The 18,706-nt window shown below is 29.0% G+C and overlaps 1 protein-coding gene across 1 annotated transcript; it reads left to right on the forward strand.

The window, feature by feature from the left end:
• The first annotated feature begins 6,754 nt into the window (after positions 1-6,754).
• LOC123885084 (very-long-chain aldehyde decarbonylase CER1-like) lies at positions 6,755-17,650 on the forward strand. The gene is made up of 9 exons (XM_045934307.1): positions 6,755-6,920; positions 8,148-8,371; positions 9,858-10,090; positions 12,570-12,789; positions 13,920-14,298; positions 14,814-15,122; positions 15,786-15,884; positions 16,913-17,086; positions 17,288-17,650. The coding sequence occupies exons 1-9, from the start codon at positions 6,822-6,824 to the stop codon at positions 17,462-17,464; spliced, it is 1,914 nt and encodes a 637-aa protein (XP_045790263.1). The 5' UTR covers positions 6,755-6,821; the 3' UTR covers positions 17,465-17,650.
• Positions 17,651-18,706: the final 1,056 nt, after the last annotated feature.

An 18,706-nucleotide genomic window follows, 5' to 3' on the forward strand; every position in this document is an offset into this window, starting at 1 on the left:
TATAAAAAAAAAAAGGAGTACAAAAATAAGTGGTTGATTTACTAGACTCTCCCGACTTGGAGAGGACCTATAAAAATAAAAGATAATAACAAATAAATTGGAGTTTACCAAAAAAAATTATACTCTTCCACAAAAAAAAAATAAATAAATTCTACTCAAGTCATGAAGAAGAATATTAGCAATATGGAATGAATAATATATTTGAGTAGTTAAAGAAAACATGATATAATATTTAATTGATAGAAGTGAAATTAAACAACAAAAGTAATTTAATGGATGCTTGAATGTTGTAACACACTGTTTTTTGTTTTGGTTAACGGTAGTCCAACTAAAGAGTTCTCGTTTGATAGAGGTCTTCGTAAAGGTGACTCTTTATCACCATTTTTGTTTTTATAGTTTCGGAAGGGTAGAATTGTTTATTTTCTTTTGTTCAAATGGATTTGTTCCATGGTTTTTAGGTTGGAAATTATCCAAATTTTTAGATTTCATATTTGCAATTTGCAGATGAAACTTTAATTGTGCACAAAAGAGTTGGTTAAATATTTGTGCAATTAAGGTCGTTCTATTATTTTTTTGAGATAATCACTAACAATAAAGTAAATTTTCACATAAGCTTATTGGTTGACATAAATGTGAAGTTATCTTGGTTGAATGATGATTCTAGGATGCTAAATTGCAAAATGAGTAAAACACCACTTAGCTCGTAATTGCTAATCTCAGTGTAATTTGCATGAATTGATAATAAAAAAAATATATTTTTATGTCTGAAGTTTATAAGTGACAATCATTTATTTCATGTATAGTTTATTTTAAGGTATAACTTATAAGAATCCTTTATATATACACAATATATTATATGAAATATAATTAAAAGTGACCAACATTTGTTAATTTTTGTTTTATTTTTAACATTCTATGCAAGTGGAAAGTAAAAAAAAATCAATGAAGAAGCCCTTCAAAAAGTTAACGTGCCACAACAAACTAAAAGGTAAAGGAGAAAAGGATGTAGATATACTATAATATTTATAGAATACTATTACTTTTCTTAAGTTTGTATGAGATTCTGAATGCAACTATAATTTAAAGAAAAAATAATAATAAAAGTCGATTCCTGAATCCTTTATAAAAGAATATTAAAAACATTATTTTATGTTGATGCAATGCCATAGTGTGACTTTGTGAATGGTGATAAACTAATAATAACTAGCACTTGCATATTATTTATCTTATAAAATAATTTGCATCCGAAAAGCTCTAAAATTTTGAGTTTAGATTGCCAGTTGGGAAATCAGATTCATATATTTACAACTGGATCATCATCAGATACTACATGGACTCATCATTATTGTTTAGGTTCGTATATATATTACCAGTTTGAGATAGTATAGGCTTAATCGTATGTTTGTTCTTTTACCTTTATTTTATATTTTAATTTAGTATTTTTTTATGTTTAAAAAGTATTTTAGATATGGGTCTAATCCCAACCATTTTTGTAGGTATTTGTACAAGAAATCAATTCTAACCAAGAGAGCAAGAATTGGAGTTTCATGCTTTCAGCTTGCTCCCTTACCGAGGTCAAAGTCAGCCTCAAAGCGAGACCAAAGCGTGGCAAGTCAGAATGTCGAGATCTCTCAAAATCAGCTTGCTCGCTTAGAGAGGTCAAAGCGCAACAAGTCATAATGTTACGAATCCCACATTTCAATAGTCTCTCTCGCTGTAGCGACAGTCGGCGAGGTCAAAGCGAGCACAAATCTTCGCTAAGCGAGCATAGGCGGTCAAAGAGCTAACATGGCAGAAACCCTCTGATGAAGAAAGGGCAGCTCGCTAAGCGAGCCATACCTTGTTAAACGAGCATATATTTTAAGGACTTGTATAAATAGCCATCAGAAACAACATAGACATTCTTACACTTCTAAACACTTTAAGGAGAAAAACATGGCACAACCAGAACCAAGGGGAAGTGAAGGTGGATTCGCACAATCGTCGAGAAATCTTCTTCTCATCTTTGTAAAGTTACTATGATAATGAGTAACTAATTTCTCTTTTGTTGAGATTAAATGTAATTAACTATTAGTAAATTCATTGAATTTTTTTTTTGATTGATCAGTAAATTCATTGAAAAAATAATAATTTGATTTGATCATTGAAAAAAAAATTGATCAGTAAATTTCATTCAATAATAGTAAAAAAGTGGCAGTCAGTCAATATGATAGAGACATTTATCTAACATTTTGTTTCAGTCTTCAAGCACATGACAACACGTGTAAGTTTATTACCATTCAAATGAAAAAACAAAACATGTAGTTTAAAATTTTAATGAATTTTACAAAAACAAAAAATAAATAAATAAAAAAATCTACCATCTCTGTTCACTATTATAAGTAAACAAACATTTTAAATTAATTGAATAATTGATATATAGTGAATTCTTTGATATTTGTTTTTATGATGAATTCTGTGATATTCAACTTACATTGATGGATATTAGTATATTTATATGCAAAATTTATTTTAACTATAAACTTTTTAAATATAAATTAATATAAAAGTATGATATAACATTGAATTTTCAGTGAGAGATGATACTCTCCTGTCCAAATTCCACTCGAGGGGCTGCAGTTTTAATCCACACCTTTCAAATTTTTTTAATTGAATGAACAGTAGACAACAATAAAGATTTGAAAAGCTGAGATTCAACAAGAGAAAAAATGGACAGGAGAGGATTTCCTCTCGTGTATCAGTAACCAACAATATAAGTTAGGTACCAGAGTTTTCACTTTGATGTATTTGATTTTTATATAATAGATCAAATCCATTAATTATTTTTTAAATTGAAAAAAATATTATTTACTTATAATAGTAACAGAAAAAGGTACCACATATCTCAGTGAGCTTAGCTCATTTGGTAAGAATATCATATTTTATATATGTAGGGGTCAGTGTTGGAACCACGAACACTCCATTTATCCACTTAGAGGATGAAAGTTCTAGTCACTAGTCTACCTGACAAAAAAAAAATGTACCACAAACAAATGTATAGTAAATCTCTTGAGGGCATTGGCGGAGCCAAGGCCCAGCAAGCTTGGGAAGTTGTTTGGGCTTTGGCTAAAATTTTTGGTTTTTTTATCGGTTAGTTTAAAGCAAAATTGAGATTTTTAGCGGTTAATTTAGGATAAAATTGAAATTTTTTGTTGAACTATTTTTATATTATCTATGAAATTTTGCTCAGGCTCTATAATTTTTCTTACTTCGCCGCTGCTTGAGAGACAGTTTTGTCACTCATTGCGGTCAAATCCTGATCAAAAGATTAGAGAATACTTGGTTAAAAAGAAAAAATCATTAATTGTTTTTATCCTTTTTTTTTTGTTTAATTGGCCCTATCTTCTATCTTTCTTTGGGCTTATTATATTTTTGGGTCCAATTTTTGTTTCTTCTGTTTTTGGGCTTATTGTTGAAACGTTTTGTGATAATTGCTACCCACACCTTCACCCACACAGATTTCTTCACACATCCAACCATATTTTGATGCAATTTTCACTTAAATATCTCTAGTCCTACTTACATCTAAATAAAAAATAATCTATTTAGACTCAAGTATAGCCAAAATAATTTTATATTTATTGAAAATGGAAATGGTTGTTGTATCTTTGGTCCAGAAATAAATATAAAATGTTACAAATTGGTGAGACATAGTGTTATTTTGGTTGTTGTTTGTTTTTACATTTAAGATCATATAATACAATTGCTCTCCTCCTGCATTGATCATTAATCCCCCTTCAATTTTACTGAAAAATATATTTCAATAGTATATATTTTATCTGAAGATATATTTTGATAATTTTTTTATAAGAAAATATCTTTAATTAGGTAGTAAACAAAAGGAGCATGATCGTTTGTCGATGTTGTCTAAGTATTTAAGAAGTTTATGAAATTGCACTACGTGGGATCCATGAAAAAGATCTTATTGACTTGATTGGGAGTAAGTAATGCATTGTCGGTGCATGTGCATGCTTAATTTGGTGTCACGGATCAAGATGCCCTGCAGTTGAAAATCACAAAGTTACATGTTGTTTTAGATCTCATCCGTCCATTTCAGATCGGTCGGTTCATATTGCATCTATACAAAATCAGTCCAAATTAATCTGAACCATTCAGATTAGATCGGACGGTCCTGATTTAACACAGCGTGAAACTGCGTGAAAAAATTAATGCAGAAAATCCTGTTCCAATTTGGTGTGCATTAATCTTTATCTAATTCCATGTTTCAACCATATTAGAAGTTTAAAGAATAATGATATAAATAATAGACGCACAATGATGATTTGGAGGACAACCCTTATCAATAAGATTGATAGCGACAGCCTCCACACAAATTCTCCTGTATCCCTTTTCCATAGCAACTTGGAGCGCTGATAGTATACCCCATAGTTCCACCATTAGTGCTGAACAACTTCCGATTTTACGCGAGAAACCGCACAACCAAGCACCCGAGTCATCTCTAAAAACTCCGCTACTTGTCCTTGGGCCTTGCAGCCGTATCCACCCTGAATAATTGATGTTTTTCTTTTAGGCCCTCCATGGTTTTCTTTCCTCCTGAAATTTACTTTTTTGGCCTTCAAAAAAACTTCGGTTGCTAAAAAAAATTCGGTTTCTTTTAACTGAATTTTTCCTGAATTTGAACTAGAAAAAATTTCGGTTTCTTCGAACCGAAGTTTTTAGCAAGGGCAAAATTGAAAATATTTGGGGTATAAAAGATACATGAGAGGCCTAGAGACAAAACATATGAACAATTCCAACAAGTGTGCAATTATTTAACAATTCAATCATCAATTGACTTCATTGACGTGATTTTCATCAATATGGACAATGCTCATGTACAAGTCATCTCTCATCACCTCTGTCTCATGCTTAGGATTGAACATTTAAAGCGTGACGAGTGGTCAGATAGTGGAAATATGCTAACATATGGCACAACAAATCATAGAAGAATCTTATACCACTTTAAAATTTTGGGTTGGGTCTAAGTCAATTTTACAAAATAGTGTGTATTGTAAAAATTGTTCTCCCTTATAAACATATGTCAGTCATCTTTAATTTAATGTGAGGTCCTTAGCAGATATATTTTAATATGAAGTAACAAGATTATTGGTGCAATTTTGTCCAGTAAAAATCTATCTATCACATTTTAATTATTGTCCACCTTATATTGAAACTATTATTATGAATGAAATGCACTAAGTTTATTTTTGTAAAAAAAAAAAAAAAAACTACAAATACATTTGATATATTTTTTTGACAAATGTTGTAAATGATCGCAATATATATTTTTGTCAAAATATGTACATTATTTTAATTTTCAGCCCCTACCGATTACTGAATTCACCACTGTTAATGTATTTGTGAATTTTTTGTTTATATCGCATTGCATTAAGACTTACTAGTAAAAGAAAGTCACATGATATAATTTTTCTTTTTAATGCTCGAAAGAATTAACTATAATTAGTGCTTTAACAAATACTACTAATACATAGGAGTATTTATGTACATGGGTTGATGACTTCAATGGAAAGCAAAGTACACATATGAAAGCTGAGCCGGTTTTATTGAATTTGAAGAGTAAGATTAATAAAATGACTGAAAACCAATAATGTTTTGATATGAATGATCTTCCAACCCCATACTGAAATTTGGTGAGACCAATAAATGATGGTAACATATATAGTCAGTGATCCATTAATAGTGCAAAACATAGTAGGCAGGGTCGGACCCAAACTTAGAACATATATGTAGGGGCCAAATTTATATGTATTTTTATAATAATTATTTTTTAAGTAGTCTAGTTATTAGTGGCTATAATTTCACCTTTAAAATAAATAAATAGAGTGCTTTTAATTTGATCTAGTGTCGAGAAATTTGGATAGCATAATATAAGATTCTAGTTTGACCCTCATTTCGAAGTTCGAATACAGACTCCTATATATATAATGCGACATTTCTACCAACTAGGTTAATTCAATAAATTATTAGGTTGAATATATAGTGTTAAATCAAGTAATATTCTTTTCAAGAAAATATTAATTTTCTTAATATTACTGTATTAGTTTTCAATGACTCATAGGCCATTGTCCCCAAGGTCTATGCTCAGTGCCAGCCCTCTCTGCCCCGATAGCAGGCCAATGATATTATAAATATTTGTTGAATTGAATATATGAAGTGAAATAAGGGAAAAACTAACATACCATGCATCTGATTCATTTTTTAAATTAATTTTTTTATAAATTAATTGCAACATACGAGGCATCTAATTCATTTTTTAAATTAATTTTGCATCCAAATTAATTGCACAAAAGAGAATTTTTTCTTTTTTATTTTTTTTACCACCACTATTCAATCCACTAGACCGTGTAATTCGGGAGTCAATTTTGACATTAAGTAGTTCAAATCTCCTCTTGATCGCAGTTGTAGAAGATAGAAAGGATCGAACTGTAATTTTCCCTATTAAGTAAAACACTAATCACCACTAGACTAATTAACAATTTACTTTTTAATTCTTAATAACATACGATATGTCCTTATAACACATGATAGCGATATCCCCGATAAATAATTATGAAATCTAAATTTGGTTATGTTGTGAAACTAATAATATAGTAAAGTAAAAAAAAATTAATTATTAAAAAAGAGAAAGGAATATTACGTGGCTATTTGCCCATGTGAATGTGATTGATGTTAGCTTGATTATTGTTGGGAATTCAAAGTGATATGAATTGTTTCAAAAGGTTAGAGTATTGTCTATAAATACTCACGTTTATTTTGTATGTATGCACTCCAAAACACACACACAAACAAAACATCTAGATATGGCTTCAAGACCTGGAATCCTCACTGATTGGCCATGGAAGCCTCTTGGAAGCTTTAAGGTTACTCTCTCTCTCTCTCTCTCTTCTTTCCTTATTTAGTAAAATATTCTCTCTCTTTAGCTGGTTTTCCTTTCCTTTTTTGGTGTGAAATTCTCTCTCACTGAACCCTACACCCACCTTTACACTAGTCATTGCATGAATATGGTATACTAACTTGCCACATTATATTTTTATTTATTTATTTATATAAAAAAGTGAAACTAGAGCTTGAACCGAATTTTTTTTTATTTTTTTACAAAAATAATAATATGAATAATTCAATAAGATGAGAAAGTCATGTTTGCTAAGGTTTATATGTTCCATAAGCATAGCTCCATTTTTATGTAATACGTAGAAATTGAGATTTTCAAACTTTGAAATATTTATTTATTCACTTTTAAAAAAAGAAATTCTAGTTACAAAGGTGTTAGCTTGTCAAAGAACCTCTTCTGTGTACAGTAGCTTCAGTTAAATTTCAGCACTCAGCCACATAATCTTTTTTGTTGCAAAGTAGTAATGCTATTAAAATAATATTGAACGGTGAATATGAAAACTTTACTCCCTTTCATGAAAACTACACGCGAGAGGATCCGTTCCCCATGCATAATTATAGATATGCACTTTTTTTCTTAAAAATAAATAAATAAATAAAACTAGAGCATGAACGTGTTCTTTTTTTTTTCTTCATCGAATTAAAAATAGAGAAATATTATTTTGACACAATTTTTGAGACAAAAATATAACACTAAAGGACAATTTTGTCATTTCATTAATAAAAAAGGAGAAATTGATAAAGAAATGATAAAGGTGGAAGAGGGAATGACATAAAATGACAAGATCGCCATTATACAGTGTATAATTTAATTTAAAATGCAATATTGTAATTTCAACTTGAGTGGATATATTTTGTCAAAGAATAAAAATTTGAGTGAATATATACTTGAATGACTATAGATGTGCACTGCAACAAAAAAACATCTGTTAAACAATTGCATGCATAGGTTAATTAGTATATTGTGTAGTTAATTAGCTATCCTAATAAAATATATTTAACTATAACAAATGAGTTAGTTTATTTATCAAAAGCTGGTAGAATAAGAAAGCTAAAGATATGCACTTATTTAATAGATATATTTTGTCTTCTTTTAATAATTTTGATCACTTCATTAATAATAAAAAATCAAAACATCACTCAAAATATATTTGTTTTTGGTGTAAGCAATTAATACTCCTTATTTAGTTTTGCAGTATGTAGTGCTAGCTCCATGGATCATTCATAGCACATATTCATTGTTGGTGAAGGATAAGAGTGAAAGGGATGTATCAACTTTTCTTATATTTCCATTTTTGTTATGGCGTGTTATTCATAATCAATTATGGATCAGTCTCTCTCGTTATCGAACTTCTAAAGGGAATAATAGAATTCTTGACAAAGGAATTGAATTTGATCAAGTTGATAGAGAAAAAGATTGGTATGTAATTAATTTCTTAAATTTATATTTGCATCATTCATTCTCCATATCATATGCATCAGCATCTACCTACCATAGCTCAATATGATACCCAACTGGCTTTACTGGTTCCAGCATAAAGCAGTGTGGATACTCAACGCGTAAAAAGAATAAGGGGTGTCATGGTTTTTATCTAGTTACCACTTCCAAAATAAAAGTTTCACCCAATCGATCAAACGTTCGACATAAAAGGTCCTTCAGAAAAGAATATGTGATTTTGAGATTTCCAAATAGTTCACACAATAATATATCAAATTAAGAGTCACCTGACCTATCTTTTCTACCAATGCCCAAGAAAGCCTAAAAAAACCATAAAACACCACGAGGATGCATTAACTCCGCACCCAACCACCAAAAAACCTCATATCAAATTGGTGAGACTATTTGGTTACAAGAATCAAATAAGTGATCAACTGATTCAGACCCTCATTCACATAGCATACGTATAGAAGCAACTAATATCCCGAATTATCCTTAGAATACTCATTAGTATTTTCTTTTTTAGTCTCATTATAAAAATTATTATAAACTATTTCCTTACAATAATCAAGTATAACAAACCAAAACAATTTCATAAAAATATATATATCGACGGATCGAGTTTTAAGTCTAATGGAAGATGCTATACTTACACAATATGATAAATCAAAATTTAAATTTCATTATTTTTTCGAATGACAAGTCACAAGATAATATTATATAAAAATGACAAAAGTATAATAGAATATAAAATATATCATAAGTAATCTGTTAGACCAACAGACTATAACACATGTAAACAAATGGACAAGTTTAAGTTCCGATTAAAAGAGATATTCTAAATTTAGTGATCGATACTCTCAAATAGAATTTAAAAGAACCACTAAAAAAAGTAGAAAAAGTTTGTTATATGTTTCTGTCAAATATCAAACATTTGGTTTTTGTCCCTTCTTGCCATTGTTGTGCCAAGTTGAGTTAGGATCATCTTAAATAAAGAGATTTCTTTGAAGAGTTAGTTTAGCACGTTAGGATCCAAATCAATTAGGTTCAATTAACATGTTCATTTTAGACACACAAAATTGCCAACTAATAATTGTATATAACCAAGCTTTTTTCAACAAAGAGAGTACCCTAATTGATGTTCCATTTCTTGGTAACATGTGCATGTGGAAAAATCTGAAATATTTGAACAAATGAAACAACAATAGTAATACTAGTAATATTTAGCCAATTAGTTAAAAAAGAAAAGTAATAATATTTAGTCAAAAAAAATTAATACTACTAATATTTATTCGTAGAACAATAAGAGTTTGATAACTCATAGTAAGTCAAAAAATAAATATAATGTGGTCTATGATTATTTATCATTGACTGAAATTTGTTAACCATTTTAATCTATGTATATATGTTTATTTGAATACAAAAATATGTTACCTTATGAACTTTTTATTTATTGATTTTTATATAGGGATGACCAAATATTGTTCAATGGGTTACTATATTATTTGGCATGCTATACCTTGCAAGGGGCATCACGTCTTCCACTATGGAGAACTGATGGAGCTATAATTACCACATTACTTCATTTGGGACCAGTGGAGTTTCTATATTATTGGTTACATAGAGCACTTCATCATCATTTTCTCTATTCAAGATACCATTCACATCACCATTCTTCCATTGTCACTGAACCAATCACTTGTGAGTAATATTTTTTCATTAAAGTATGGTAACCACTTTGGTATTTTTGCATTAAATTGACCCCTAATGTTAAGGGAAACTACTTTTCATACAGTGGTAAAATCGTACAATTGATAATAGAGTAGTACTGCAATGATGCAATGGATCTTTAATTGTGTACTTGATATTGTCATTATTATGGGAGGTGGAAATTAATTAATTGGTTCAAACTTGCTCAAAAATATTGATAATTGAATATTAATTAGTAACTTACATCAAACAGATTTTTAGTTATTTTGGGCTCACTTCATAATTACACACATTGTATGTTGTCTAACCAGAGGCGGCTCGCATGCATGTGTGAGGTGTGCGATGGCATAGGGCTTCAAAATTTTGAGGGCATCAACTCAAAATTTTGAGGTCCTATAATATTAATTATATATTATTTATACCTATAAAATATCAGATATATATTAATAGATTAAATTTTAGGCCCTAAAATAATAGTTATATATTGTTAATGTTCATAAATATCATGAGTATCAATATATTAGTTATCTATACTCGTAAATATAGTTCTAGTCCATTTTAATCTTTGCATAAAATTTAATCTTAGATTATGATGTTCCTTTTTGACGTTATATTCAAAGATAATTATTTTGTATTTCCTGTTCCATTTAATTTAATGTAAGATTTAATATTGATAATTTATATGTTTACAAGAATTTTTTTTTATATTATATGCAATTTAAATCGATAATTTTTTAATTTTTTTTTATTAAGGGGCCACTTTTATATTTTGCACAGAGCCTCCTAAAACTCGGAGACGCCCCTGTGTCTAACTTTATACAGTACTACCCTATTCTCAAATAATAATATTACCCAAACATTATACCCTTAAAAAAACAAAAATTTAAATTATACTACTAGTATTGGTTAAGAAATTTTACATCGGATGTAAGTTGATTTGAGTATAAGGTTATAAGTAAGAGACAATTTTCGTCTTCATCTTACAAGACAGTTTTGTAGGCTTGAGTTAGACTCAACTCCTAATTTAAAGATGATATCAAAACCTCTTCAATATTTATTTGGCCACCCGCTATGGGACCACCTACCATTTATATTTACGCATCAAACCTAATAGTGCTGGGCGTGAGGGGGGTGTGCTAAGAAGTCTCATATCGGGTGTGAGTTGGCCTGAACATGAGTTTATAAGTAAGACACAAGTATCACCTTACATGTCGATATTGTAGGGTTGAGTTAGATTTATCTCTTAATTCTAAAAGTTAAAATGAGAATTTGATAGGGAAAAAAACCCCTGACATGAAATTTTTAGGATTTTACAAGTTCGCTATTTAAGTAATGAACATTATAAAAATGAGAAATTTAAGAGAAAAAATACCCACAAGATGAAATTTTCAAGATTTTACATATCCGCTACTTAATTAGCAAACACAAACTCAATTTACTACTTAAATAGTATGAAGCTCTCAAATTTTTTTGTATCATAGAGGCTGTATAGGCCACCTTTGAAAGGCCCACTTTAAGAAAATAGGGCTTTAGTATGTTTTATTTTGGGCCTTACATTTAGGCCTTGTATTATGTTGTGATGGACTTAAAACTTTTAATAAGAAAATGAATTAAATTGACGTTGAACTTGGTAGGGAGGGTTGCGGTTCGATCTCTCACAACTGTGATCCAACACTCTACTTATTCACTTTAAAGATAAAATTCTAATAATTAAACTACTTAACAAAATTTAAAAAAAATACATAATAACAAACTATAGGGGTGTTGTTTAAGACTTTCTAAAATCATCTTTTACATGGATAAGTAAAAGTGTGAATTTCTCATATTTCAAAACACATTAGTTGTATTAATTAAATATATTTTTAAAAAAATAATAATTTAAAATGAAACTAACATTGATAGATCTATTTTTTTTAAGAAAGCTTATACTCCCTCCGTCCCAAAATGAGTGAGCCATTTTGACTATATACAATATTCACATATCATACCTTGACTCTATTTTTCTAATAATAAATAAAAACAAATATTAGCATATAAGATGTTGGATTCATCTCGATGTGTATTTTCAAAATATCATATTTTGATAAATTTTACTATTATACAATTAAAAATATTAATCGTCAAAGTTATGCATTGACATTCGTGACGCAGTCAACTGACTCACTCATTGTGGGATTGAGAGAATTTGTATTTAGAGACAAAGATGACATCATACATTTAAATCATAAAGTTGAGGGACTATATATGATTAACTTTTGTTCTTTTTTTGACTTAAACTTTTGTTCTTTTATGTTTCCATGTTTAATGCAAATCTTTTCAACATTAGCCAGGTGTAATATTTATGTTGATTTGATACAATAATCATTTTTTTTTATAAATTGGTAAAATAATCATGAGTTGGCAAATCAATGTTGAGCATTTATAATTGACTTATTATTATCTAATAACCATAATATTGTCTTATTTGCAGCTGTCATCCATCCATTTGCAGAACACATATCATATTTTGTTCTATTTGCAATACCCAAGTTGACCCTTGTCTTCACAAATAGAGCTTCTATTGGGGCCATGGTTGGATATGTCACTTACATTGATTTTATGAATAATTTGGGTCATTGCAACTTTGAGATTGTTCCTAAGTGGCTCTTTGATATTTTCCCACCTCTCAAGTATCTCATGTACACCCCCTCGTAAGTATATTTACAATTATAAAATGTCTGTTATAATTGATCATGACTGTTGATTTGAGATCGAGTGGTTGATATTTATAATACAATTTTATAAAGTAAAACAATCTTAGCCGTCGATCTTTGTGAGTCTTGATAACCAACTCATTTTAAAAACTTTTCCTAGACACACATACATATAGTAAAAAAAATAAAAAATATTTAGCTTGTGTTCATTTAACTTGAAATTTCAAGGATTAACATGGAATTTCAAAAGTAGAAATTGTTTTTCATATAAGCAAGAAAAATATATGACACAAACACATGCATGTGATATTTGTCCATGGATTTTTGGTGTTGAGTAAATACAATATTTCTAAACATTACTAATGCCAACCAACTTCTATTTTCTTGGGGTATAAGCCAGTTGCTTTAATATTAGTTGAAATGCATGGGGTCACAAACATTGTCTTTATGTTATGGTTTTTCTTCACCAACTACCATTATAGTAGAGAATGACAATGCAAGTTTTTTGGTTAGACTCTTTAAAACTAAGAAAAAATATAAGTGAATGAAAAATGCACACATCAAAAATAGAAAATAAAAAATAAAATAAAATAAAGAAATTGTGTTTATTCTCATTCTATTTAAGGTGAGGTGAGACACTTCTTTTTATATATTTATATTCTTTGAATATCTTATAAAGTAACAAAAAGTTAGAGATATATTACATGATATAAATTAAATACAACTTAAAAATCAATTTCCATTATTACCAATACCATACCAACAAGGTTCTCAAATCAAATAACAACAATGTAAATTTATTACTTGATTAAAATAAATGTAAATTTATAACTTAACAATATAATCTAAATAGTAACTATTTAGTAGTAAAAATATATTTACATTTTAATATTGCATCGAGTATTGAATCATCCTCAACTATGCAACAATTACATAGCCGTTTCTTTTTTTTTTTTTATAAGTAAAAAATTACATAGCTGTTGAATTTGAATGCAATACGTTGTATAATTTAATTTTGCATCCAAATTCAATTTTTGTAGGCCCGAAAATTCGGGCCTAAATCTTTTGGCCCTTTTGAGTTTCTACTAATTAATAAGTGCACTTTGTTAATATTATTATTACTGCAGGTATCACTCTTTGCACCATACTCAATTTAGAACAAACTACTCACTTTTTATGCCACTTTATGACTACATTTATGGGACAATGGACAAAGCATCAGATGAATTGCATGAATCAACATTAAAGAGAAAAGAAGAGACCCCAAATGTGGTCCATTTAACACATTTAACAACCCCTGAATCAATCTATCATCTTAGATTTGGTTTTGCTTACTTGGCTTCTAAGCCATACACATCAAAATGGTACCTTTGGTTGATGTGGCCTATCACATCTTGGTCCATGTTGCTCACATGGGTCTATGGTCGCACATTCATTGTGGAAAGAAATCGTTTTGATAATAAACTCAACCTCCAAACTTGGGCAATACCTAAGTACACTCTTCAGGTAAACATAAATATCATCAAGACTTTCTTTCTTATATAGTTTTACAATTTAATTTTATGTATCGTCAAAGTAAAAATATTTTACGGTGCCAATCAGTTATATAGTTGTATATATTATTAAAAATAATATTTTAAAAGTCGTGTATATTATTAGTTATTATTTCTTGACGGTATAAAAGTTTTACATTGATTATGCTTGATTGCATATATTGATTTATTATTTTATTTTAGAAATATCTTTATTTGTAATTAAGAGCGTAAACCTTGGCGCAACGATTGGTTTGCTACCTTTTGACTTGAGGTCACACTTTCAAAAATCTCTCGCTTACGGGATTAAGATTGCATGCATCTACTTTTTCCCGATCTCATGATAGGAGCCTCATGAACTCGGACGCACTTATACCAAAAATTACTTTTATTTTTATCAATGGTTAATTTTTTTTTCTCATGTATTAAAATTTGCTAACAAGAATATTATTTGATATGATTAACATCTAAGAGTAATTTTTTTTTCAGTACCTAATGCAATGGCAAAAAGTTCCTATAAACAAAATGATTGAGCAAGCAATACTTGATGCTGACAAAAAGGGAATAAAAGTGGTGAGTCTAGGTCTAATGAATCAAGGAGAAGAGCTTAACATGTATGGAGGGTTATATGTTAGTAGGCATCCAAAGCTTAATGTTAAGGTTGTTGATGGTAGTAGCCTTGCTGTTGCTGCTGTTCTTAATAGCATTCCAAAAGGAACAACTCAAATATTACTTAGAGGAAAACTCACCAAAGTTGCTTATGCTATTGCCTTCACATTGTGCCAACAAGGAGTTCAGGTCAACTTTTTTTCGTAATTTTTTTTTTTTTTTTTCATAATTTCTATCTTCGTTCTTTTTTATAGGCACTTTGATTATTTTTCACATAGACTCTATTCGTTTTTATTCGTCACTTTTATAAAAAAATTTGTTCTTATTTTTATTTGTTTTTAAATTCAATGCAACATTAATTATAGTTAACGTTATATTTTAGTGAAAACAATTTTAAAAAATAACATAATTTATTAGTTATATTTTATATGTAAATAACATGAAAGGGGCAACTAAACAAGAAAATAAGAGTATTAAGAAAATTTATAGTGTAATTAATGTGTGTAGTACATATGTTTTATGTATAAATTTACCCTTTGTGTATTGAGATCTCCGAAATAGGTTTTCATGTTTCAAGACAAACTTGTAATATTAATTAAAGATATTTTTTAAAAATTAATAAGTGTCTCATAATACGGGTAACATAGGAGACGGTTTTATTTTTTCCTGGAAAAATCCCTAGAATTACCATTTCTTCGCTTTCCATTTGCCTAATATTTAAAGACGCCTTTCTTTCGAACGAGACTTATAATTAGGGTTAGATGTATATATACAAAGAAGAAGAGTTTATTTTAAACATTGTTTCTTCTTAGTTGATCACATACACATGTTTTAATTATATGTACAATGCAGGTAGCTATAATGCATGATGATGATTATGTGAAGCTCAAAAAGTCATTGATCAATAGCTCTGAGACAAATTTGGTCCATACAAAAAGTTGCACTCAGATGGTAATATAGCAAAAACATGCTAGTATTATTTTTTTAGAATTTGACAACTTCAAATCTCAATCCACTTGTTTCCTAGTAATTCTTGTGAGGCAGAGTTTTACTATCAATACAATTGATCAAAATTTCAAACCTTTGATTTATTGCACTGGTACTGGTAAAGTTGGTCCTTAAACGAAATACCGAGTTTTTTAAAAAAATTGTCAATAAATAATTTTTCACTATGAAACATTTGGTAAATAATTGTCAATAAGAGTATTGGTTTTCTTGATACTACTTTTTTACATATACTCCTTCGTTCCTAAAATATAAATAAAAATAGATCAAAAATGTTAATGTATCTTCCATAAAAAAATAATAATAAATTAATGTATCCAACCTATGTCTTACACCTTATATATATATATATATATATATATATATATATATATATATATAGAGTCAGGATCCGTTGACACCAACTAGTTTGACACCAAATGTTACACCTCTCAATAACGTTTTAACCAATATAAATTTTATAAAATCCACCGTTGGATTGAAAGTTTACATCATATAGATCATTTGTGTAAAATTTCAAATAAATCCAAAATCATTTGATATGTTATTGAGATACATCAAAATTAACGGTTTTTGTATTTTTTTAAATGCCGTTAATCTTTATGTGTCTCAATAGCATATCGAATGATTTTGGATTTGTCTGAAATTTTACACAAATGATCTATATGATGTAAACTTTCAATCCAACGGTTGATTTTATAAAATTTATATCGGTTAAAACGTTATTGAGAGGTGTAACATTTGGTGTCAAACTAGTTGGTGTCAACGGATCCTGACTCATATATATATATATATATATATATATATATATATATATGATATATCAATTTTTGTTGACCAATTTTTACTTGAATTTTAGGATGGAAAGAGTATTTCACTATGTTCTAATTTTTTGTTTCTTTTTATACAATAAACTTGTTAATAAATAATTATCAATGTTCATGTTTTCCTAATTTCATGTGTTTGGTGCATAGATTTGGTTAGTGGGAGATGGACTGACTGAAGAAGAACAAATGAAGGCACCAAAAGGAGCATTATTTATTCCATACTCACAATTCCCACCAAAGAAATATCGTAAGGACTGCTCATATCATTTCACACCAGCAATGCAAACTCCAACTTCTATTGAAAATGTCCATTCTTGTGAGGTAAATTTTTTTTTTAATCTTATTTTCACCTAAACACTTATAGCATAAGTGTTTATCATATAAATAATTTTTATAACAAAAGATAAAATAATAATAAATTGTTTTCACAATTCAACATTTTTTATTTTTATCTATATTCGTACTCTTGCACGAGATCTTTACTAGTTGACGATAAAATTTTGAAAAAATAATAAATTGCAGGATTGGTTGCCAAGGAGGGTAATGAGTGCATGGCGCATTGCTGGAATAGTACACTCTTTAGAAGGATGGAATGAACATGAATGTGGATACAAAATGCATAACATAGACAAAGTTTGGGATTCAGCTCTTAAACAAGGATTCCAACCTCTCACTATTCCACTTAAAAAAATTAGCTAATTAATTACTAATTAAGCACCGGATAAATGTGTTTGTTTGTTATGTTTTAGCTCTCAAGGTATAAAATAAGTCCTTAGTTATGGTTCTAAAATAAGTATGTTAGGTACTGCACTTTTATATAAAATTGTAATATGTCTATGGTTGGTTTTTTTATTATATATGAAGTTAATTATATGTTTATGTTTATTTTTTTAGCTAAATATACTTTTAATAACGTCTAAGTGTTTCCTATTAAAAACAAAAGTTTTGCATAAATTTGATCTAAAATGGCTTACGTATCATATCTGATACGTATTCGATAGACTGATATTCTATTCTGATACACCGCCGATATGTTCTATTGATCTCATGGTCCATCTCATAGTTGTTTAACTTTTTAGTATATAAATCAAACTTTATTTTTATCTTCCGTTCCTCTTTCATTTTATTATCTTTTCTCTCTAACTTTTTGTGATGGATTCATTCGATTTCATGGTTACCAATTGACTATTTTCAAGATTGATTTTTTTTCTTCTCATGATTCCATTACCAATTGTCCATTCAATTTTACCTTAACCAATTATAATTTTCAAAATTGTGATGCACTCATCTACTACTTCAATGCTTTTGTTTGGATGTTTATAAGTCTGTTAAAAAATGGTAGACTCGATCCGTAAACAAAAAAATATTAAAAATTGTGTATTGTGTTAAACGTATCGTATTTCAATGAATGATATATCACCGTGTACCAAGTATGTATCGTGTTATATGCTCTTATCGGTCGGTCCTCTGCTATTTCCATTCCTAAGAAAATGAATTTCATGTTACAAATGAATGACGTAGTTACAACTTTCGACCGTCTAATCTAAATTAACGGACGATATCATTTAATTGTGTGAAATTCTTAGTATAATTTGAGCCATATTTTATCTAAAATCAATAGTGGAGATTTATACACTAACTACTAACTGCTTTAACCAGCAAAATACATAGGAGTACATAATACATTCACTCTCTACTCAACGCAGCAATCAAAAAGAAAAGATCTTACATAAAAGAGACACGTGTATACTATTTGACAATAACACTCCAACCCAATTTCCAACGTAGGTCACTCCGCAACATTATAGTACATGCATACCATCAGCTGTATACATCACTTTTCAACAATGTTCTAGTATGACACTAACATTAATACCACCCGACATAGTATTATGCATGCAACAATGTTGTTAGATATACTGAGCTTTTAATAACAATTAG

The sequence above is a fragment of the Trifolium pratense genome, linkage group LG5, assembly GCF_020283565.1.
Source record: "Trifolium pratense cultivar HEN17-A07 linkage group LG5, ARS_RC_1.1, whole genome shotgun sequence".
Classification (NCBI taxonomy): Eukaryota; Viridiplantae; Streptophyta; class Magnoliopsida; order Fabales; family Fabaceae; genus Trifolium; species Trifolium pratense.